Source organism: Hemitrygon akajei, chromosome 31 (assembly GCF_048418815.1).
Source record: "Hemitrygon akajei chromosome 31, sHemAka1.3, whole genome shotgun sequence".
Lineage (NCBI taxonomy): Eukaryota > Metazoa > Chordata > Chondrichthyes > Myliobatiformes > Dasyatidae > Hemitrygon > Hemitrygon akajei.
The window spans coordinates 10,655,257-10,679,790 of NC_133154.1; the positions used below are offsets into that span (position 1 = coordinate 10,655,257).

At 42.2% G+C, this 24,534-nt stretch overlaps 1 protein-coding gene across 2 annotated transcripts in view; it reads right to left on the reverse strand.

Moving 5' to 3' along the window:
- LOC140719445 (GTP-binding protein 1-like) overlaps positions 1-24,534 on the reverse strand; it is a 40,568-nt gene that overhangs the window by 3,561 nt on the left and 12,473 nt on the right. For both annotated transcript variants that reach the window (XM_073034120.1, XM_073034119.1), the window contains exons 4-10: positions 22,977-23,325; positions 16,758-16,881; positions 12,129-12,243; positions 11,320-11,464; positions 5,560-5,742; positions 3,287-3,422; positions 1,306-1,484 (exon numbers count right to left, since the gene is read on the reverse strand). In XM_073034120.1, the coding sequence (XP_072890221.1) occupies positions 1,306-1,484; positions 3,287-3,422; positions 5,560-5,742; positions 11,320-11,464; positions 12,129-12,243; positions 16,758-16,881; positions 22,977-23,325 (1,231 nt within the window). The remainder of the gene's footprint in view (positions 1-1,305; positions 1,485-3,286; positions 3,423-5,559; positions 5,743-11,319; positions 11,465-12,128; positions 12,244-16,757; positions 16,882-22,976; positions 23,326-24,534) is intronic.

The following is a 24,534-nucleotide window of genomic DNA, read 5'->3' on the forward strand; positions in this document are numbered from 1 at the left end:
GGTTAATGGCTGAACTACAAGGTTTGTACAGACTAGGTTCATGCTCCCTCATGTATACAACATGATCTACTGAAGGCTTAAAATATTAACTGGGACTTTATACTGTAAATATAAGAGCAATTACATCCTCTACTTAAGAATTATGAATTGAGGCATTATTTAAGAGTTGGGCTATTCAAAAGTAAAACCAGGAAGCATCTTCAAAGAATTAAAGAATTTATACAGGTCTTCTCCAATTTGTGAATGCACAAGTTACGCACAGCCTGTACATTATAAAATTTTATTTAGAGATAAAACAGTAATAGACCCTTCCAGATCAACGAGCCACCCAATTACCCTACTAACCTGGAGGTCCTTGGAATGTGGGAGAAATTGGAAGCAGCCGGAGGAAAGACATGGGCACAGGAAGAACATATAAACTCTTTGCCCTTTGGGAGACTGGCACTATGGCTTTGCAAAGTGATGCAGGTGTCTTCTGACATGTGGGAACTCAATTCCGACTTGCAAACTGTTCATCTTGCGAACAATTCACCGGAACGGAACACTGCTATAACCTGGAGTGGACCTGTAATGGGTAAACATGTCTGGAGGAGCGAAGCAAGAGCAGCCATGATTGAATTGATAGTGGAACCATCGAAAGGGCTCATTACCTTATGTTGCTTTCAAGAGAGGACAGGGTGGCAAGTGGAAATCCAAGTGAAAAATCTTTTGATTATTAACACAAATGATACACTTAGGTCTAATGCCCTTCCCTTGGACAACATTGGTGGCATGGAGAGGGGAGACTTGCAGCTTGGGCAACTGCCTATCTTCCATTAAAAAAAACCCTGCCCAGGCTTGTGCCCTGGAAACTTTCCAAGGTGCAAATCCATGGTCTATCGAGACTAACGGCAGCCTACACACTTAGGTGTATGTTTCAATGTACATGGGATGAACATCATAAAATGAATCTGAATCCAAAATCAAATCTCTGCTGGAAATCAGAAATAAAAACAGAAAATGCCAAAAACATTCAGATGCATCGACCTGCAATATTAACTCTTTCTACGGTACTGCTTGACCTCCTGATTTTCTTTTGAGGGGAACTCATGGTGCTCTATTTAAAATAGGCAGGTATTGAAAGCCAAAGAAAGTTCATTAAAGATTCATTCTGTGTCACAGGCAGATGAATCACAAAATAAAAATTTGCTTGTGTATAAGATTTCCATTTGAACCACAGGTGCTTTTGGGCTCTGGTTTATGTATAAACAGCAGATCCCACCCTGGTGCTGAAAGCCTGCTGTAACCCAGTAAGGCAACTCCTACCTTAGTTATAGTCCCCACAGCTTTGGTCCGGCCCTCTCGGAAAACAAGGCGTTGATCGGTGTGCAGATACTCAGGAGTTTTAATGAAGCGGAAGTGAACAGTGGCTTTGTCCCCGGTGCGCAGGCAGTCTTTGCTCATGGACAGAATAGTGGCCGTCTGCCTAATACTGCCACAGTGCACTGTTTATGAGAAGGAGTTAAATGAACCCGGCATACACAGACACAGTGCAGATTTATTATGGAGGTAGTTTATATAAGTGACATTTCACAGCCTCAGGATAACCCAACATGCTTCATTGTCAAACTTCTAGTCAATGGTACAGGAGATGCAGCACCCATTTTGAACACAATCTCCCATAAGTTTAATATATTACCCAGTTCAACTTTATAACATTAGCCAATGATTCCAGTCCGAACTCTCCTGCTCTTCAAATATCGCTCAAGTAATTTCCAACAGGCAAACACACTCAGTGGCCACTATATTACACAAATCCTGTACCTAATAGTGGGCACTGAGTGTATGTTCATGGTCTGCTGCTGTAGCCCATCCACTTCAAGTTTCAACAGGCTGTGCATTCAGAAATGCTCTTTTGTACACCACTGTTGTGACACATGGTTATTTGAGTTACTATTGCGTTCCTGTCCACTTTAACCAGTCTGGCCATTCTTCTCTGACCTCTCTCATTAACACTGCATTTCCTCCCACAGAACGGCCACTCACTGGATTTGTTCTTATCACACCATTCTGTGAACTCTAGAGACTGCTGTGTGTGAAAATCCCAGGAGATCAGCAGTTTGAGATATTCAACAGTCAGAATCGCTGAGATCACGTTTCTTCCCCAGTCTAAACAACTGAACCTCAACCATGTCTGCATGTTTATGCATTGAGTTGCTGCCACATGATTGGCTGATTAGCTACTTGCATTAACAAGCAGGTGTACCTAATCAAGTGGCCACTGGGTGTATTAACAAGTCAATGGCTCACTTCAAACAACACCCCAATACAAGTTGAGTACCCATTATCCGACATTCCAAAATCCAAAAACCTCCGAAATCCAAATTTTTTTTCTTTGGTGATGACATGTCACAGATGGAAAATTCCACAAAGCCTCCGGAAGATTCCCATGTGATGCGCAGGCCTCTGTGCAACATACTCGGTTCTACTCGCATACTTAATGGGCAGAAGTTGGTGAAAAATAGGAAAACTGCATAAAGTGAAAAATGAAGATCTTGATCATCTATCAGCGTCGGAGTGAACATATGCTGCTTAACGGTATGCTGATCATGAAACAAGCAAAGATCTATCATGACAGCTGAACGTTGAAGGTAATTGTGATTGTATGGCAGGCTGGTTGCAGAAATTCAAGAAAAGGTAGGGCATCCACTGATCACAAAATTCTAACACCAGAATAAGCCTACGATGCTGATTTTTTAAAAATACCTTACCTAAAACTGAAAACAATACAAATACATTGTACTGTAACTTCAAACAAAACACAGCGTCATAGGTGGAGACCGAAAGCCTGCCGTTGTTCAACAGTTGATTCAGGTATTCTCTCCCAATGCTGCCGTGCTGCTTTTGTTACCCTGCCCACATTATATTTTCATTATATTAATGATATGAAATAATTTTATTGTTAAGTGATGAACAAGTGTAAAACAAAGACTGTTTACCGGTAGTTGGAAATGATGGCGCTCCCAAGCTATATTATATATTCCAAAATCAAAAACACTTCCAGCCCCAAGCATTTCAGATAAGCGGTACTCAACCTGTAGTGCAGTACTGGGAGTTTCAGTTTGGATTATGTCCCAGTACTTGGTGTGGAGTCTGCACCAAGATTCTACCTTGAGAAACTAACTTCACCCCTTCCTGACCCTTTGAAACTCGAGCATCTGCCACAAACAAATCATTCCCAACTCGGGGTGCGGGTGGAGAATGGTGATGGGAATACTGCAAAGCAAGTTCCACCCAGTTTGCTTACCCATGGCCTGGTAGCGGGGACTGATGGTTGTCGGATGGTGTAGCACCAGAATTTCTCCTTCAAATTCCCAGGAAGCCTGAGGATTCAGTTTTGGAGAGACCATCACCATTCCCTTTCGGATGGACGATCGCTTAATCTGAGCAGAAATGGAGTTCCATTAACTTCCACAACATTTGAAGCACACAATAGAGTTGGTGGGGGTTCTGCTGTGGTTTTAGGGTAGAGAATGATCAAGAACCACAAACTGAAGCAGAGGTGGAGACAAACACCCCTTCCCATGACATTTTACCAAATCCAACTTTAAATTCTCTTATTTCCAAATCTGACTCATTGGCCAATGGAGCAATGATTGAATCTAATGATCATTATTAGATTATTATTGAAAATATTTCAAATCACTTTTTTGTGAAAGTGCAGGCTCCAAAATATTTAACCCAGGGACTAGATGAATTTTATGACTTTCTCCTCATATTATTCTCCTTGGATGTGGTCTCTTCACCACCCCCCCCCCCCCACCCCACCCACACAAACAGTTATGTGGAATCATCATTTGCAAAGAAAGCCAGGAGTTGCATCCTCAGCTGCTAGCTCCCTTCTCATCCCTTAGGTGACCTACAGCAGGAAGATGACATCAAATACGACCATACAGAATGAGGCTCTTTTCTCTAGTAAAAGCTGGGATTCAGGAATGCGAAAGGGGAAGAGAAAACTTTAAATTATAAATGAATCAAATATGAAAATGTTCACCCCCATTGTCCCTATTCCTTCCCCAAAATAAAGATTGTTATCTTTCTTGTAATAAAAGGTAATAATCCTTACTTATTTTGGGAAGGATTAGGAACAATCAGGAAATGGGAAATAGACATTTCCATATTTGATTCCCGTGATATTATCCCAAAAATACTGACAATTCCACTTCTCCATATACAAGTGAAACCGAGCTTCCAGTCAGTCACCTATTAGTGACTTCCTGACTGCATTCTAACACTGCACTCCTCATAGGGTTCAGCAGAAGACAGACTTTTCTACAATTTTTACACTCCAGAGCCACGGAAAGATTTCAGGACCGTTGGAGGCCATTTTACCTATCATATGTAGGACACTGTGCTAAAACAATTCAGTTCTCCCTGCGGCTGGCCCTGAGAATTTCTTCATTTCATGTATTTACCCAGTTTCTATTGAACACCATAATCATACTTGCCCCCACAAGACAAGCCAAACATGAAAATATTTACTTCCTGATTGTCACAAATCCCTCCCTAATAAAGGGAGGATTGTACCCAGTCCCCATTTTGTCAGTCTACTGTTAACCTACTAAATCATTTGTCGTCCTCCAAAATAGTCTAAATATATTTTTTTACATTTCTGTGAGCAGAAATTGTTCTCTTCCCCATTTCACAATAGCCCGTGTGTCCGGGTGACTTGGTATAGTTGTAGTTTGGGACAGCTTCTCCAAAAATAATTGCCACAGATTCATTTAACTTAGCAATTATGTGAGTGGCAAATACAGGCAACCCGTGTTATGGGGAGGGAGGGTTTTGTGTTTCTAGACTAGAGAATGGGCTCTATCATGATCTTCTGTAATGAGAAGCCATGTCATCTGTGAGTATCAAGAGTTGATCCCCTCCCCAAAATAAATTCTGCAAGAGCAAATTTTCTATGAACAACAGAATTAGGCCATTCAGTCCATTGAGTCTACTCTGCCATTCAACTAAATTTTAATCTCAATCTCAAATTTTTTGGGTGGTGATCTGTGAATTCTCCAAGAGCGAATTTCTAACTCAAGCAGTCACCCCATGTTAAGCCAGCTGCCTCTGTAATTCTAAGTCAATTTGGTAACTGATTAAGTATTCATGACCTTCTCCAATCAGAGTGAAAACTCTGAATGAGGAGGGGTAAACCTCATGGAAGAATTTACAAAAAACAGATAAGCACAAAATATGTAGCAGAGAATCTGCCCATTCCAAGCAGACAGATCACAATTGGCATTTTGTGCTTCATACAAATCTTGTCCTGTTCCATTTCAACACAACCACATCCTTAGGAGTAAAGAGAATTTACTGATGTTTGTTCCGATGTGTTCAGAGGTCAATTATGCACAGAAGCTTGTGGAGCAGCACACCAAATATGTCACAAATTTTAGATCTGCAAAATTGGAGGGACTATTTATACATTCAGACCGTGCATCAGGTGGTACATGATGGAAGAAATGGACCTTGGTATCCTGAACATTGGTGAAATGTTAGTAACTGCATACAGCAAGTATCAAATACCTTCTTCAAAGCAAAGGAAGCAGTTTGGCCACCTCGCACTTCACGGACTGGCATTCGTTTCCTATGGATAGACTTCACTGCGATGGGTATGAAGTTCCCCAGCGGGTCAGGTCCTAGCAGCAAAATGTCATTCAATCGAATAAGACCTCGTAGTGTGGTTCCAGATACCACTGTTCCAACACCCTAGAAAAAAAAATATAAAGTGGGAGCATTGTGAGTTAATGGCAAGTGTCAAGGAAACCCAGTCATTAATAATTTCCCAACAAGGATAAGCCATAGCTTCACATATTTTCACAAGGCACTTTGCCAAAGCCCTACTTAGGTAAGAGTTTCACCATAAATATTGAGCACTTACCTCACCCCTTAACCAGGCCTAAAGGGACAAGTCAAAAGTTTTGCAATGTCAGAAATGTTCTCTGTAGAACATAGGAAGGATTCAATAGTTTTAGTTAATCACCCATTTTCTGCTGCTTTGTTTAATAGCAGTGTGGCTGGTGCATCGAATGCCAGGGTTGTGATGGAGGCAAATCAGCTCTTAGATAGCCACGTGAATTTTAGGAGAATGGAGGAATATGGACATAGTGTGGGCAGAAGGGATTAGTATAACCAAACAATAATTACTAGTTCAGCGTAACATCATGGGCCATGATATGGCACCATCATGACATGGTAGTGCTCTATTTTCCAGAGCCTTTCTCAGGAATATTCCCCTCAGCAAGCCAAGGTTTACTGCAGTTCAAGTTTATGCCTCTAGTGGCTGGACTCCCAAGTTCTGGAATCCTCTTTGAAAAGTCTTTACCTCATTCCTTCCGTGCTTCTTAAAAATTTTCAATGTTGCAAGCTTTTCATCATCTATACAATTCATCCCACGGCTTGGTGTCCAATTTTATTTAGTTTTTTAAAATTAAAAATTGGAGGTGGGCATAACTGTCAAAGTCAGCATTTATCTCCATTTGCTGTGGGAAACATGCTGCTAAGTCATCTTCTCAAATGTTCTAGTCCTAGCAGAATAATTCCCACACTGCTGAGCAGAAGCATGGATAGAGGGGACAGCAATCACCTTTTTACCCAGGACAGAAATGGCTGGGCATTGAATTGATCTTGAAGTAGGTTAAAAGGTCAGCACACCATTTTGTGCCAAAGAGCCCGTTATGTGCTAAGCTCTAAGTATAGACTTCCTGGATTTTAGTCTCAGTATAGACATTTATAGATGCACAGTGGAGAGTACCCCGACTGGTTGCATTGCAGCCTGGTATGGAAACACCAACGCCCTCGAAAGGATACAGGTAAAGCCCTCCCCACCACTGAGCACGTCTACAAGGAAGGCTGTTGCAGGAAAGCTGCAGCCAACATCTAGGACCCCCACCATCCAGTCCATTCTCTCTTCCTACTGCTGCCATCAGAGAGGAGATACTGGTGCCTTGGATGCCACCGCACCAGGTTCATGGACAGTTACTATCCCATTATCATCAGGCTCCTGAACCAGTGTGAGTAACTTCACTCACCTCAACACAGAGCTGATCCCACAACCTATGGACTCATTTTCAAGAACTCAACAACATGTTCTCAATGTTATTTATTACTTTTTACCTATTATGATTATTTCACTTTTCTTTTTGTATTTGCACAATTTGTTGTCATTTGTGTGTAGTTCTTCATTGATTCTGTGTTTCTTTGTATTTACTGTGAATGCCCACAAGAAAATGAATCTCAAGTTAGTATATGGTGACATATATGTACTTTAATAATTTATTTTGAGCTTTGATTTAGACAATCAAGTTAAAGTTAAAGTCTGTCCCGAGCCTTATAGGCTCATGAGGCTGGTTTCCGTGGCATAAAGTGACTGAGAGTATGAGACTCCCCACCCCCCCCCCCCCCCCGGATAGGACGCCAGTCTATCGCGAGGTTAACCCCCAGCATTTTGCCGGTATCCACTTTCAGCTGCATGGACTGGAGCAATGTGTGGTTAAGTGCCTTGCTGAAAGACACACATGCTGCCTCGGCCGGGGCTCGAACTCACGACCTTCAGATCGCTAGACCAACGCCTTAACCACTTGGCCACGCGCCACACTAGTGACAATAAAGAAATGGTATTTTTCTATATCAAGACTATTTAAGACTTAAAGAGAAGTGCAGGTAGCGTTCCCATGAACCTGTTGCTCAAATCCTTCAGAGTTCACAGGATTGGTAGGCATCATGGTAGCCTCTGCAAGTTGCTGCAATACATTTTGCGGGTGATACATGCTGCATCATCAGTGGATGATAGCCCTAGTAAACCAGCTACCTTCAAATTCAAGTTCATTGTAATTCAACCGTAAACATGTATACTGCCAATGGAGACAACATTCCTGCAGACCAAGCTGCACAAACACAGCATATATAACTCATACCCAGAACACAATAATATTACCACAAATAAATTAACAGCAAGGTTCATACAAGTTAAAAAGTAAAAGGTATAATGCTAGGTAGTGGCAGGGAGTTCAGTACTCTTATGGCCTGGGGAGGTGGGGGGGAAAGAGAGGGTCAAAGAGATTGTTGGACAGATAGAAGGGATCCTACATACGTGGTGCTCCTGAAGAGAGACCCCGATGATCCTCTCAGCAGTCCTCACAATGCTTTGTAGGGACTTGTGCTTAGAAGCCTTGCAATTCTCATGTCAGTGTGATACAACTGGTCAGGACACTCTCAATGACGCTTTTGTAAAAGTTAAAATTGGAGGAGCCTCACTTGCCTCAACCTCCTCAGATTGGAGACGCTGCTGTGATTTTATTTTTTGACCAGGTGAAATTGAGGGACCAGTTGAAATCATCCGTAATGTGCACTCCCAGAAACTTGGTGCTCCTAACTCTCCAAGGAGGAGCCATTTATGTGCAGTAGGGAGTGGTTAGCCTGCACCTTTCTATATTCTATTGATATTCTATCACCTCTTTGGTCTTGTCGACACCTGAGACTCAAGTTGGTGAGCTCGTACCATTCTACTAGCCGGTCTACCTCCTCTCTGTATGCCATTTTGTCATCGTTGTTGAGGCCAGCCAGCACTGTGTCATCAGCAAACTTGATGATTTGGTTTGTAGATGTCACTGTTGGAACTGCACTCATCTAGCCAAAAGGGCAGTATTTCATCACGCTCCCTGATTTGTGCAGTGCTGAGTGGCAGAAGACATGTCATTACAGGATACTTGGTAACTGACTTGTTCTTGCAATCAGCATGTGTGTGGCCAGCCGGACGGACGGACGGACGGACGGACGGATGGATGGATACTTTATTCATCCCCATGGGGAAATTCAACTTTTTTCCAATGTCCCATACACTTGTTGTAGCAAAACTAATTACATACAATACTTAACTCAGTAAAAAATATGATATGCATCTAAATCACTATCTCAAAAAGCATTAATAATAGCTTTTTAAAAGTTCTTAAGTCCTGGCGGTAGAATTGTAAAGCCTAATGGCACTGGGGAGTATTGACCTCTTCATCCTGTCTGAGGAGCATTGCATCGATAGTAACCTGCATTAATACAATTAAGATGCAAATAGATGCTGAGAGGATGTTCTATGGAGATGGACAATTTGGCTCAGATGTTACTTGTCATTTAGGTATTATAGTAATGTTACGTATTGCAGTGTACAGTTGCCCAGCATTCCCGCCAAGGTGTGCACACACATCTTTTATACTAGCGCACAATGGAATTTAAACTGCGCACTAAAGGTTGTCACCCTCTACCTCATTAGCATGTTAAGTATATTTCATGATTGTACAATTGCATTTCTCTTTCTGGTTTCTGATGTGTGTGGACAGTGTTGACAACGTGCCTGCAGATTTTAGAACTGGCTTATTTATACTGTTTTTATTGAAGAAATTATTGATTCACTATGTTGAATTCCAAAAAAGCCAAGGGCATGAAGCACAAAAGAACTACTAATTCATTGAAAGAGATGTATCTTAATGAAACAGTAGAAACTGCTGCACACTGAAAGTTCATGAGATCAGGAACATATGATTTGTGATTTTATATGCTTTGTTTGACCATTTCAAACAACTTTAATATGTGAAAAGATTGATATTATTAATGCTGTTGTATAGTATCTGAGAAATAAAACTGATGTGTATTATTTTATCTTTTAAGCAATGAATTATCCTTGGAATAGCTTCAGGTTTACTTCCACTTAAAAATTCAGTGCACATACATTGTTGTCACTGGGCAAAAAATTGCACAGCATAAGATTTTTGCGCACACTAGTCACTACAAGTTAGAGGGAACGTTGATGCTGCCACAAAAAACATTTCATGAGATACATGAATGGTAAACCTGATACTGATAGGGTCTCTGTTGTGAACTGAGAGGGAGAAGGGGGCAGGGAGAGGGGAGAGAGAACAGGAAACACCAGAGAAACATTCTGTAATGATCAATAAACTAAATGTTTGGAATCAAATGACTTTGCCTGGTGTCTCAGGGATGGGTGTGTCTGCACCCGTGCCACCCCTCACCTCTGGCACTACTTTGCCCCCTGTCCCACAGCCCTCCTGCAGCACTCCATCATCGCCATTCCCAACATCCTTTGCTCCCGCTAGATTTACAAACTCACTTTCTGCTCCACATCGACAAATACAGTACTGCACAAAAGTCTTAAACACCCTAGCTGTAAGTGCCCAAGACTTTTGCTCAGTACTGTAAATGCATGCCTTACAGTGCTACACAAAGTCTTCAGGTTAACTTCTGTCATCTGTAAGAAGTTTGTATGTTCTCCTCATAACTGCATGTGTTTCCTCTGGATGCTCCGGTTTCATCCCACATTCCAAAGAAGCACACTTAGGGTTAGTTAGACTGTGGGCATGCTATATTGGTGCCAGAAACTCGATGACACTTACACCCTTTCCCCAGGATAATCCACGTTGATTTGACGTAAACAACGCATTTCATTGTATGTTTTGATAAACCTGTTGCACATAAAGCTAATCTTTGATACTGTCCTTTGGAACTCCTGCACAATGCTCAGGGGTTCAGATGACAGACTTTCAAGAAACAGTCCTATTCCACTGCATAAGACTGCATACACCTCTTCTATTAGTGGCCTAGAGTTTTCAATATCTCCAGGAGCAGCCTGGAAGACGTGCACCTTCGAGATGTGGTCCTGTGGACAAACAGATTCCTCGCCAGTGTCACTGACTGAAGCATTGCAGGAGATCAGAACATTGAGATAGCAGTGTATGCTGCTGTTGAAATAAGTGATGCTATAGACTAACATCAAACCAGTGAGCCGTTGGCCTCCCCCCTCGCCATGGCAGGAGCGATTCCTGTCTCTCCCTCATTAGTGAGGGCCTGTGGCATGTTGAGCTATTGGGGTAAACGGTTGTTTTTGATGCTCTGCAGATCATGGTCCCCTTGGGAGCTTTGCTATTGCTTGCACGGCTGACTGTTTTGCCAAGGCAGGTGGGGGGAGCGGGAGTGGGGAGAGTTGATGTTTTGCTGCTGCTTGTGTGGGGGGGGGCTTTGGGCTTTAACATTTTTCTGTCATTCATTCTTTGTGGTTATTCTTCTGTTTCATGGATGTCTGTGAAGAGCAAGAATTTCAGGTTGTATACATTCTGATATTAAGTGAAACCAATGAACCATTGACTAAAAAAATTAACACTTCAAGAAAGTGCATTTTACTGTGTTAAAGATGGTTTGATTCATGAGATGTCAAGTAGGGAATTATGGATGGTTTCTTGTTGATTCCCCACTCCCACCTCTACTCAACAATGAAGATCTCACCGGAACGGAGTAGGTGTCATCAATTTGAAACTCCGCTGGCTCATCCTCTTTGAAACTTGTCCGTGGTGACAACAGGTTCAGGAACATCTTCAAGAGATCCAGGTTCTCTCCTGTCACATTGGAGATCTGGAAAATCGGGCACATCCTGAGGCAGAGGACAAGGAAAATGCTGGGTTACAGGGAGACAAAGAACATTTAGGAGGCAGACAAAGAAAATTTAAGCATTAAGATCTAGACATAAAGAATGAAGACCAAAACCCAGGTGAGGTAGGTGCTTGTAAGATAATTGGTCAGCAACTACCTCTGACCACCATTTTAGGCACTTCCTTTTGTGCTAACAAGGTACAATAAGCAACAAACACTTTTCTAGTGTGCTCAGTCTATTCAAATCCCTTCAACTTGCTGTGTTAAATCAACAAGCCACTTAAGGCAGTTTGACTTATTTAAGCAAAGATACTCCCAGGCAGAGAGAATGTTAGACATCCAGGATCACAGGGAATTAGCAAAAATTAAACATTGTATAATAAAAATTGAATGTGTTACTCAACCACAACATCATGGCAGACCAAAAAAATCCCCTTGTGGAAGATTTTCACAACCAACCCCACTGAAGCTCATGTGAAATGGCTCATTGAACAAGCTTCATACTTCTTAACAACACTCAATGTTCGATCAACCCACTGATGTTCACAGGCCATGGTGATATGTCATTGGATCATCTGCCAGCAAGAGTTACCGCTTTTAAAGGAAATTAAAAGGGTTGACAGTTTATAAAAACAAAGCCCCATTAGCTGAAGCAGCGCGGTTACCTCTCAGAGCTGAAGTTTGATGCCGTTACAATCACATCGTCCTTGTTTTGAACCAGGACGGGGATCTTCCTGCAGCCTGGGGACTTCAGCAGCCTCTGCAGCAACTTTAGCGTTTCTGGTTAATGATAAAGGACAAAACTAAAACACATTCCACTAGAATTACACAGTACTGTCACTACTGGCACATGACACATCACTCTCGATCCCTATCACCTCCAAGCTATAGCTCCCTACCTCATGGATTCCCCCTACTGTAAACACTCAACCCTTCCAAACACTGAAAGTCTTTCTTATTCCGTCTCTGGGATTCTTTGATGATGCAAACCCAATTAACCTGACCAGGCATGGCTATTAGAGTATTCCTTATACGTCTGCCTTTCTTAAAAATCAAACCGTGACTTCTACAACAGTTCATCATGGTCATAATATCCTTATAAGATGTCAAACATATTCTGCATTCCCTCTTAAAAATACAATAAGGCCACAAGATCAATTATCATTGCATTAAAATTACATAACTGGACATATAATTTATATACAGACAGTCCCTGGGTTATGTACGAGTTCCTTTCCTGAGTCCGTCTTTAAGTCGAATTTGTATGTAAGTCGGAACAAGTACATCCAGTATCATTTAGCATCAGTTAGTCAAACGTTTGTCTTACTATATAGTATATATTTTACCTTTCTATGCATATAAAACACTTAAGAAGCGTATGTATTCCAATAATTAAACCACTGCGTTGCTTAGTAATAATTGTAGCTTTCATCGGGGCAGGGCTTTTCACGTTCCATTAATCTCACTTTATTCTTTATCTTTTAAAATTGTTCCGATCGTTGACTGACTAGCCTAACACTTTTCCAATGACCGATGGCATTTCACCTCTTTCCAAACGCTTTATTATTTCCACTTTATTTTCAATCGAGATCGCTTCCCGTCAATGGAACAGAAATACTGCGGGTGGCAGGTCCCGAGCTCTGCTGGGTCCTAAGGACCACCGCACTGAGACAGGTTAAATGGGACAAGTGGGGGCTGTGCTGGGTTTGGGTATTTGATCAGCCACAATATTCTGCGTGGGAATTTAAACTGGAGGTGGCAGTGTTTTTTTTAACGAGGTCAAGTTGTGAGCTCGACATCAACCCGGCACAGATGGTACGGGAGTCATTGGATCGACATCAACCCGGCACGGGAGTGGTCTGTCACTAGATCGAATTTGGGAACCTCTGTTCTCCAACCCGGTGCTGATCCCACTGCGCCACTAGCCGAATGGAACGGGGGTGGGGGGGGTGGTGTCAGGGTGAACCTTACTAAGAAAATTTTAAGCCAAATACGAAGTTAAACACTCAACACAATGTCAACGGCAACAACTTAAAATGGCGGACGGCGTCGCCATCTGACTTAAAATGGCAGACGGCGTTCTCCTTCTTCAGTTCATAAGTATGAGTTGTCCGTAAGTCGGACGTTCATAACTCGGGGACTACCTGTATACACAAGTGGATGTAGAGGATGCTTCCAATGGTGGAGGAGTCTAATACCAGAGAACAATGGTGGAGTCCAAGACCAGAGGACACACCCTCAGAATATTTAGAAAGGAGGTGAGGAGGAATTTCTCTAGAATTTATTGCCACAGCCAGCTGTGGAGGCCAGGTGTATTTAAGTTGAGGTTGATAGATTCTTGATTAGTCAGGGCATGAAGGCAGGAGATTGGGGCTGAGAGGGAAATGGATCTGACGTGATGAAATGGCAGAGCAGACTTGTTGGGCCAAGTGATTTAATTCTGCTCTATATCTTATGGCCCTATAATATACAACAATATTACATAAAATAAGACAGACAAACTCAGTGGCCACTTTATTAGGTACACCTATGTGGCAACAACTCAATGCATAAAAACATGCAGACATGGTCAAGACATTCAGTTGCTGTTCAGACCAAACATCAGAATGGGGAAGAAATACAATTTAAGTGACACACTAGAAGAACTCAGCAAGCCAGGCAGGGTCTATGGAAAATGAGTACAGTCAACATTTTGGGCAGAGGCGCTTCAGCAGGACTGGAGAAAAAAAGATGAGGGTAGAGTTAAAAGTTGGGAGGAACGGAGGGAGAAGCACAAGGTGATAGGTGAAACCAGGAAGGGGAGGGATGAAGCACAGATTTACCACACAAAATTATCCTGGCTGACCTCAATGAGATATAAGAATTAGGTTTCAACTAGACATAGAAGCTTAGTATAGCAGTCACTGAATTCAATAATGAAGATTTTTCTTTCATCTCAGTACCAAATGGGCTGAGATAGATTCAAATTGCATGTTAAAAACAACATTGAAGAAACAAAATATGACCAGTCATTTGGTCTTTGATCATCCAAGTAAATTATATGCATGTTTCCTGCAAGTTTTAACCTCCCCTTCCAATGAAAAAGGAACGATTAGGGAAGACTTTTTAAAAAAAATTGCACCTTGTGTTTGTTAACAGGTCAGACTGTTGCCAAAACTTTTACTATCAATGTGCATAGTGCCTTAACTCCACGATAAATGCCAGCAGCTGAAACAGAGTACTTAAACTCAGGCGGGATGGGTTAATGATGCCTGTTTACAGTAGCTCGATATCCATTTTCTCAAAAAACCCAGTCAGCCACACCTGTCAGATGTTAATGTGATGCAGGAATATTTATAATGAACCAATGTCACTCAGCCAACTGTCCGACCATCATTCAGCCTGTAGATACTATCAAACATTTCCAAATGCAGATAGTTCTAGATTTTGCGTAGATTGGCAAATCAGGCAACATTATGAACACAAGAGATCCTGTGGATACAAGAAAGTCTGCAGATACTGAAAATCCATGGCAACACACCCACAAAGTGCTAGAGGAACTCAGCAAGTCAGGCAGCATCTATGGAAAAGAGTTAACAGTTTTGTTTCAGGCTGAGACCCTTCTTCAGAGCTGGAAAGGAAGGGGAAGATCCCAGAATAAGAAGGTGGGGGTAGGGAAAAGAGTACAAGCAGACAAGTTGTTATTTGCATCACGCAGACTGAATAAATTATAACACTATTTCAATCACATTATATTAAAGAATACTTAATACATACTACAGAACTACAGTTACTCTGGAAACCGATAAGCAGAGAAAGTAAAGCTGTTTTAGAAGGAGAAAAATCTTGGTATGAACTGTTTACATGTAACCTCCCCACAGTAAAGAGAAGCCATTGTCTTTTACAAACAGGCTGCTAGTTTCACTGGAGAAGCCAATGGAAACCAACAAAAAAAAACTGCTTCTACTGACAAATCTGCAACAATACTTTTATTACATAATGTAACATAACACACTCTCACCTCCCCACACCTCACATTCTAAATGCCTTTAGAATTAAACATTAACAAAATAAACATCACTATTAAATATTTTAAAGCCTGTAATAGAAATAACATTGATTTTGAACCTCTAGTTTTAGTAACATGATTTCCATGATGCAAGGTTTCTTAGAAATGTAACTTCCATATTAAAGCAGAACCACCTATCTGAAACAGAATGTTTGAGCAATGATTCTGTCTGTAATAACACATTGGGAACTATGAAGCAGTTTTGTACAACTCGGAAACAAGTTTACAGATGGAAGTATTTTCCAAAGAATGGGAAAGTAATTGAAAAATTCTAATACCAATTCAAGCCCCAAGCCCCCACATTGACCACCTTTGTCAAGTCACATGAAAGTGATGTACTCAAATTTATGAAAATACAAAGACTGCCACAAATCCAATATGCAAGTAGTAAAAGTTAACAAAACACATGGAACATAAACTGCAGAATCTACAAAAGTGAGCCTACAACTGCAGAGCCAGTTCAGCGCTGAGGTGAATGAAGCCCACCCACAAGCCCAACAGTCGCAGGGCAACAAATGCTCCTGAACCTGGCGGCGTAGGACCAAGACTCCTGCACCTCCCACCCGACGGGTCAAACACAGGGTAAATGCGCTGAAAATCTGTTTTGTTTTCCACTCTGTAATATGGGACATTGGAAAAAAGTTGAATTTCCCCATGGGGATGAATAAAGTATCTATCTATCTATCTCTCGGGCCTCAACAATTTTAATCTTGCTTGAGTAATGGAGTAACAGGTTCCTCTTCTGCTATCAGGCCTTGACAAAGCATCCACCCCCAGCAATGGTTGTCCTGGCTCTCGTGAGTCTGGTTCACTGAAACCCCCGGGAGAATGCAAACGCGCCAGTTAAGTCGGTTCAAAATGTACATCCCTTAAAGGGAAATTACAGACTGTAGCCTGCAGCTATCGTAATTCAGAAGTACATCAACTAGAACAGGGGTTCCCAACTTTCAGCCATGGATCCCTACCATTAACTGAGGGGTCTGTGGACCCCAGGTTGGGAATCCCTGTACTAGAATATCTAGGAGTTTTGCGAGCTACCCGTACTTTGTCGCTGTTGGTCACCAGCACCATCTTGCACAGCCTTTGAGACCCAAAGGAGGCTGCTCGGACAGTAAACAGTGATGGCATACATACATACTAACAACAGTGGCCTCCTATTTAGGCACACCAACCACAGAAAGATGCAAATAAGAAGCCAGTTTATTTACAAATGAATCAAATAGAGAGTGATAATCTCCCTTCTTACCTTGCAAAATATTAGATGGGCACATGTCGATCTTAGTCACCACAACAAAGACAGGAACATTGAGTGCCAGTGCCAGCCCTAGATGCTCTTTTGTCATGCCCACAATTCCTGCATTGCTGCCAACCTTCAAGAAATAAAATTATACCCAGTCAGAATGGAGCAGTTAAGATTTCAGTACAAAGACCCGACTCCCCTTTGCACACATCAAGTGGCACAAGATAATTGGAAGTTCCTTCCCTACCACTCGAGCTCCTGACACTTTCTCCACAGTTGCAAAGTTGGAGCTTGAACGGCAAGTTTCAAATCTTCTCCTTTCATCGTCTACATTCTCAGTTTGCCAAGGTAACTGGCAGTTTAAGGAATAGCTAATTTACCCTCTCTGACCTCTAACACGCCCAACTTCAGTCCACTAAAAACAGTTGGCACTTCAATCAGAGGGAAATACCGTGGTGACACCAGTGGGCTGCCCAGCACCATCCTCGCTGATTTGACACAAAGAATGCATTTCACTGCATGTTTCAATGTGTATGGGACAAACAGAGCTGATCTTTCTCTCTGAAAGCGGCCGTTACAGTTTTTAAATTCTGCTCTATTTCAGGAGAGCATGAGCAATGCTGAGAAGGCTAGCAATGATCGCACCTCGTTAATTGCCCACAACCAGAGTGACTTGCTGAATCATTTCAAAGAATGTTCAACAACATTAAGGGTTTGCTGAAACAATGGCCAGGACAAGTAGAACAGCAGATTTCAGAGCTCTGATGTACTGCCAGGAAACAGGCCCACAAGTTCATCCCAACCATCTATTTTGACATCATTCCTACCTGAACACATTTTATCATCCCTATATTCCCATCAACCTTACCCCTCAGATTTTACCACTCACCTACACACAAGAGGCAATTTACAGAGACCTACTCACGTATACATTTTGGGGGCCAGGAAGGAAATTTGACCCCTCTGTTACATCAGGACTGAATGTGGGTCACAAGAACACAGGCAGCAGCCATTAGCTGTGCCACCAAGCCAAATGGAGACTTGCGAACATGCAAGTTTTTTTTTGAAACAAAACTACAGTTACAAAATCAGTTTGTTTTAACATTTAAAATTTTTAAGATTAGCTTTATATGCCACATGCATGTCAAAACATGCAGTGAAATGCATTTGTTTGATTTTACGCAACAAGGAATGTGCGAGGGCAGCTGCGAGTGTTGCCATGCTTTTGATGCCAACATACTGCCCAGAACTCACTGACCCTAACCCACACATCTTTGGAATGGGGGGGGGGGGAACCAGAGCACCCAGAGGAAATCTATGTGGACATGGCGAGACCGCACTAACTCCTTAGTGGTGGGAACTGAACCCCCGTCTTACAGTTGGTCCTCCAAAGTGCAGCCCTAATTAAACTTTACCATAGAACATATAACAGTACAGTAGAGCATAGGAAAAGATCACACCCAGCTAAACCCTCCATACACTAATTCCTCCTACCTACAGTGTCCATATCCCTTCTTCCTTACATCCATGTGCCTATCTAAACATTTCTGAAAAGCCTCTAATGCAGTGGTTCCCAACCTTTTTTTGGCCATGCCCCACCTAATCACCTCTAAAATCCTGATGCCCCCTGTGGTGATATACAATTCTTATTATTCAAAAAGTGAACTCCTATTCACCTGGAGGAAGCCTAAAAGACCATTAACTTGGTTTAAACAAGCTTCCAAAGAACATGGCATTCATGAAAGAGAAAAATAAAAGAACCAAAGGACTGTTAAAGTTCTGAGGAAGAAATTACTAAGAAATTATTTTTTAAAAAAGAACATTAAGTGATATTAAAATAATAATAATAAATAAATAAAACAATGCCGATTCGTTTCTACAGCATACAAAGAGAGATACACCGTTTAAAAGAGATGACGCAATGTACACACCTTCACACCACCAAGAACCGAAAGCTACTGCAAAAAGCAGCATTGGCGCGACCTCGTACGAGTTTCTTACGCGTTTGGACTTGTTCATTCGTTCCTTCCTACATCAGTCAATTCATTAATTTAATTATGAAAGCCATTTGATGGTTGTAATGATGGTGATACACTATATATACAGTACAGACGCAATTACACATGTACATACACACAAGTATTTTTATGTATGCATACTGTATATACACATATGTATTAACTCGCACACACACTCATACTCACACAGACTTACTAGAAAAAATTCACTGTTAATAACTCATTCTCGAATTGCCCCCCTTAAAAATCAAATTACCCCCCGTGGGGCATATGCCCCACGTTGAGAACCACTGCTCTAATGTATTTGCCTCTACCAGGCAGCACATTCTAGGCATCCACCACTGAGTGAAAAAAAAACTTGCCCCTCACATTCCCTTTGAAACTACCACCCTCTCACCTTCAATACATGCCCACTGGTATTAATATTTCAGCACTGGGAAACAGATACTCCTCTCTACTCAGTCTATGCCTCTCATAATGTAAACATCTATCAGATCTCCCCTCATCCTCCACCTCTCCCGAGAAAACCCAAGTTTATCCAGCCTCTCATGATAGCACATGCCCTCTCCAGAGCTGCTTCATTTATAAAATTAAATTTAGAAACATAGAAAACCTACAGCACAATACAGGCCTTTTGGCCCACAAAGTTGTGCCGAACATGTCCCTACCTTAGAAATTACTAGGCTTACCCATAGCCCTCTATTTTTCTAAGCTCCATGTACCTATCCAAAAGTCTCTTAAAAGACCCTATCATATCCGCCTCCACCACCGTTGCCGACAGCCCATTCCATGCACTCACCGCTCTGAGTAAAAAAACTTAACCCTGACATCTCCTCTGTACCTACTCCCCAACACCTTAAAACCTGTGTCCTCTTGTGGTATCCATTTCAGCCCTGGGAAAGAGCCTCTGACTATCCACACGATCAATGCCTCTCATCATCTTATACACCTCTCATCCTCAGGTCACCTCCCATCCTCCGGCACTAACCAATCACTTCTAGAAGGTCTCAACTTTGAACAAGCCTCAAACTTAGTTTCACATTATGCTATATTCTGAAAATCTATTTGCATTTGGTTGTTATCTGTGGTTACAATCCGAGTTTTGCCCATCAGGTACAACAGGTTCTAATCACTTGCCCGATGCTTACTTCATGCACAAGTTGGTACAGAGGCCAGGTAAAAACTCAGTGGTTTATTTTGTGTGACTCACTGTGTACACTCAGAGGAGGAAGGCTCAACACTGGAAATTAGGTGAAAAGCCATCTCACAATATAACATTGTCTAGACCTCCCAAAATATGACAGTGTTTACACAATAGCTTTCCAACTGCACACCTGCCTGCAAAGCCCCTCTCTTCAGGACAACCTTTGCCTAAACATTGTTACCAATCTCAACAGAAGACAAATTATGGAATTCTTGAAGAATTATTTTTGAAAGAACTAACTATCCTAATCCCACCTTCCATCAATGGGTCTGTGGACTTGCTGTCAAGTGCACACCCAAGTACTTTTTGAATGTAATGAGAAACCTCAACCTCTTTTCCCTCATAATCCTAACTTATCTTGAAGAAAGGGTTCTGTCTGCAAATGTGCAGTCAGAGGATTATTGTATAAACACCGAAGTCACGGTTTATCAGGGTGTTTCAGTAACAAAACCACATGCTTTTACACGCTGCTAAGGAAATCAGGGTCCTCAAATTATGTAAATCTCCAGAAACTCTCAACCTCTTTCGCTCCAATCTTGCTCATGACTGTAATTTTTTTCCAGCCCCTAATGACATACTAATAAATATTTTCTTCATTCTCTGCTGGAATAAAGTGTACCCAATACTAACTAATGTTTCTTTATATTTCTAATAATCTTCCTGCTCGTGTATTCTATCTGAAGAAGGAGGGCATTCTGATGCTTTGAAGGATATCAGAGAAGTTCTCCTTCAAAGAATGTGGTTTTCTTTCCTCCACCATCGATGCTGCTCTCATTTCCTGGTCATCCGCAGTCACCCCACCTTCTCGGCACCTTAACAGGAATAGAGCTCCTCTTGCCCTCACCTACAACCCCATGAGCCGTTGCATCCAACATATCATTCTCCATCTTCAAAAAGATCCTAACACATCTTTACCTCCCCGCGTTCTCCCATCCACCAGTTTCCGCAGGGATTGCTCTATGATTTCCTTGTCCCTTTGACCCTCCCCACTGATCTCCCATCCAGTACATAACCCTGGCAGCAAAAGTAGTGCCACACCGGCCCATTCACTCCCTCTCTCACCTCCATTCAGTGCTCCAAAGTCCTCCTCGGTGAGGCATTTCACCTGCAAATCTATTGGGGCCATCCGGTGCTCCCAATGTGGTCTCTTCTGCATTGTGAGACCCAACATAAATTGGGGGACTGCTTTTTCGAGCACCTCCATTCCATCCACAAAAAAAACATTTTAATTTCTACTCCCATTCCGACATATCCGCCCATGGCCTCTTCTTTTTCCACAATGAGGCAACTCTCAGGAGCAACATCTCCTTGAAGGAGCAACATCTTATATCCTGTCTAGGTAGCCGCCAACCTGATGGCATGAATATCCATTTCTCACTCTGGTAATTTTTCACCTCACCCTTCTAATCTCCACTCAGGCCTCTTACCTCTTCTTCTCACTTGCTGATCACCTCCCCCTGCTGCTCCTCCTTCCCTCCCCCCCCCCCCAATGGTCCCTCTCCTATCATATTCCTTCTTCTCCACCTTTTCCACCCAACACCTCCCAGCTTAATTCAACCCCCACCACCTCCCTCGCCCACTCCTGGCTTCACTTATCACCTTCTGGCTAGCCCTCCTTCCCTTCCTCACACCTTTTCCTCTTGGCATCTTCCCCCTTGCCTTCCAGTCCTGAAGGGTCTCAGTTCAAAATGTCGACTGTTTACTCATTTCCATAGATGCTGCCTGACCTACTGAGTTCCTCCAACATTTTGTGTGTGGTACTGAGACACAGAGCATAAAATTATATCTCATACTTTTTAACAAAAAAAAGCCCGTCAACCCCGTCTTGCTACCTTCGCAGGAACGGTGGACATATTCGCCTCCCTTCTTCACATCAGCACATTTATTGCTAGGGTGCATATGGTTAGCAATGGTGCCTAACCTTTTGAAATGTGCCTGTCTAGAATCAGACAAAAATGGGACCAAGCTGAGGTGTTATTTGCCCACAGACCACTATCCCATGATTTTCCCATTCTTACCTAGTGGCCAACGTTTACCAAGTAAAAATCTGAGCATAGTAAACCAGTGCCAACATGGTAAACTCGCTCCTGTCAGTCTCTGGGCAGAGAAGTAATGAAAATCACAAGTTCAAAACTTTAGCAGAAGTTCCCTTTACTAACTACAATTTCACTATCATCTCAAAGTTAAGCTTCAATTCCCCCATCAACACCTTTGAATATATGCACCCAGTGGCCACTTTATTAGGTACACCAACTCATTAATGCAAGTATCTAATCAGCCAATCACGTGGCAGCAACTCAATACATAAAGCGTGCCAACATGGTCAAGAGGTTCAGTTGTTCAGACCCAATATCAGAATGGGGAAGAAATGTGATCTAAGTGACATTAACCATGGAAGGATTGTTGGTACAGTCTCTAGATAGTACAGAGAATGGTGCAAGAAACAAAAGCAGGGGCAGTTCTATGGGAGAAAACGCCTCGTTAATGAGAGGTCAGGGCACAATGGCCACACTGGTTCAAGCTGACAGGAAGGAGTTCAAATAATTACACATTATAACTGTGGTGTGCAGAAGAGTCATCTCTGAACACACATTACGTCAAACCTTTCAGTGGATGGGCTACAGCAGCAGAAGATCACGAACATACACTCAAGTGGCCTCTTCATTAGGTACAGTAGGTACATAATAAAGTGGCCCATGAGTGTATATAATCAACACAATCCAGTGCAGTACTGAGTACATTTTAGATGTGTCACAACAAATATCATCTTTTAGATAGATGTGAAAATTGCCATTGTTTTGATTACAAATTCTCTCAACTTCGAAACAATCTTTACCCTTTCACCAATACAACTAAAAAGTCTTTGGAACCCATTTGTGCAAAATTAGCTCCTGGCTTGCCTAAGTAACAATGACTAGCATTTCACAGAGCGCACTGTTGGTTGTGAAGTTGTTTGAGACATCAAGGCCCTGCATGAAAACTAGCCTGGTTCCAAACTCTTACCATTAGCATGCAAAAGTCTGGTAAGTGCCCTGTCATTCCAAACACAGTCGTCTTCAGGTATTTTTCGTGTCCTGCTAGATCAATGAAGGTGATAACTTTGCTGGATTTCTCACAGATTTTTGTCCAATCCAGCCCTCCGCCGTGGCTGTCTGGCTTGTTCACCACGTCGCCAGTGCTGTCAAAGCCCAGAATGTCGTTGCCGACACTGCTCGTCCTCCCAGATTCAACCTCATGCTTGTGCCGGAAAAGCTTCTGACGTGCAAATCCTCGTCCGTTGTCGAGCTCACCATGCGTTAAGACACCTAATAATGTGCTCTTACCAGCATCCACGTTCCCAACCACTGCCACCCTGAGGAAAGAAAGTAAACAATTCTAATAACTGCAGGCCGCAAGGTGTGCCGAAATCAAAAATGAGTGCCAAAGTTAGTCTAACAATAGATTGCAAATCCAAAATTTTAATTCTATTTTTCTCTCTCCGCAAGTGCTACTTGTTCTGCTGAGTATTTATAGTCTTGTATTTTTTGTTAAAATTTCCAACAAAAAAAAATCAGAATTTGCTTTCCTACCCGAGCAGTCCGTAAGCTGCTTTACATTTCGGTTTGTCCATCAACAGTGGATAGCACGGGACTTAATTGGTCGTGGGTAGATTTATTTCAGAAATGGGAATACTATACACCGGGGCTACAGGGAGTGCTACAGCTGAGGTAATGCTCTGTGTTCAATTGTTTATCCAGGTAGACAAGATTTTATAAAGCAGTAGGGGAGCTCTCCTTGGTGTAGTGGCAGATGTCAAGCCCTCAACCAACATTACACAAATAAAAATAACTGATCATTTCCTGGACAACTGCCAGATTTCCTACAACAGTGACTGCACTTAAAAGGACTTCACTGGCCATGAAGTGCTTTGGAGTGTCTAGAAAGTGCAGTAGAAATGCATGAATGCCTTGTTTCTCATCATCTGCACTGAAAAATCCCAGGTTTAAAATGGTAACAAACACTTAAAACTTAATTGGTTAACTTTCAACCATTAGCATGGACCTTTTCACATGTTCCAGAGCAAGGTATAAAGCTAAACATGAGAAAAATCGGCTTAAATCCAAAGCAACAGGCAAAATGCTGGAGGAACAGAGCAGGTCAAGCAGCATCTATGGAAAAGAGCAAACAGTCGACATTACAGGCCGAGACCCTTCTTCAGGACCGAAAGGGAAGGGGCAAAGATGTCCGAATTAAAAGGTGGGGGGAGGGGAAAGAGGTGGGTGGAAAAGGTAATTTGAATTGGCTGAGTGACACTCAATATCTGGGATAAAACTAGATTATCTTCCAAGCATCCACAAGGCAGCAGCAACAAATGAACTGAACGACAAATGTCATCCAGATTTTTCCAGAATGTACGAGTGAGGAATAAACATAAGCAGCAATTTTTCCTAAATCCCAAAAGCTACAGTTAGTGAAACACTGTTATAGCTCCTGCATCCAGCGTTCAATACTGCTGCTGTCTGCAAGAAGTTTGTATGCTCTCCCCATGACTTGTGGATCTCCCCATGTGGATTTCCGCTGG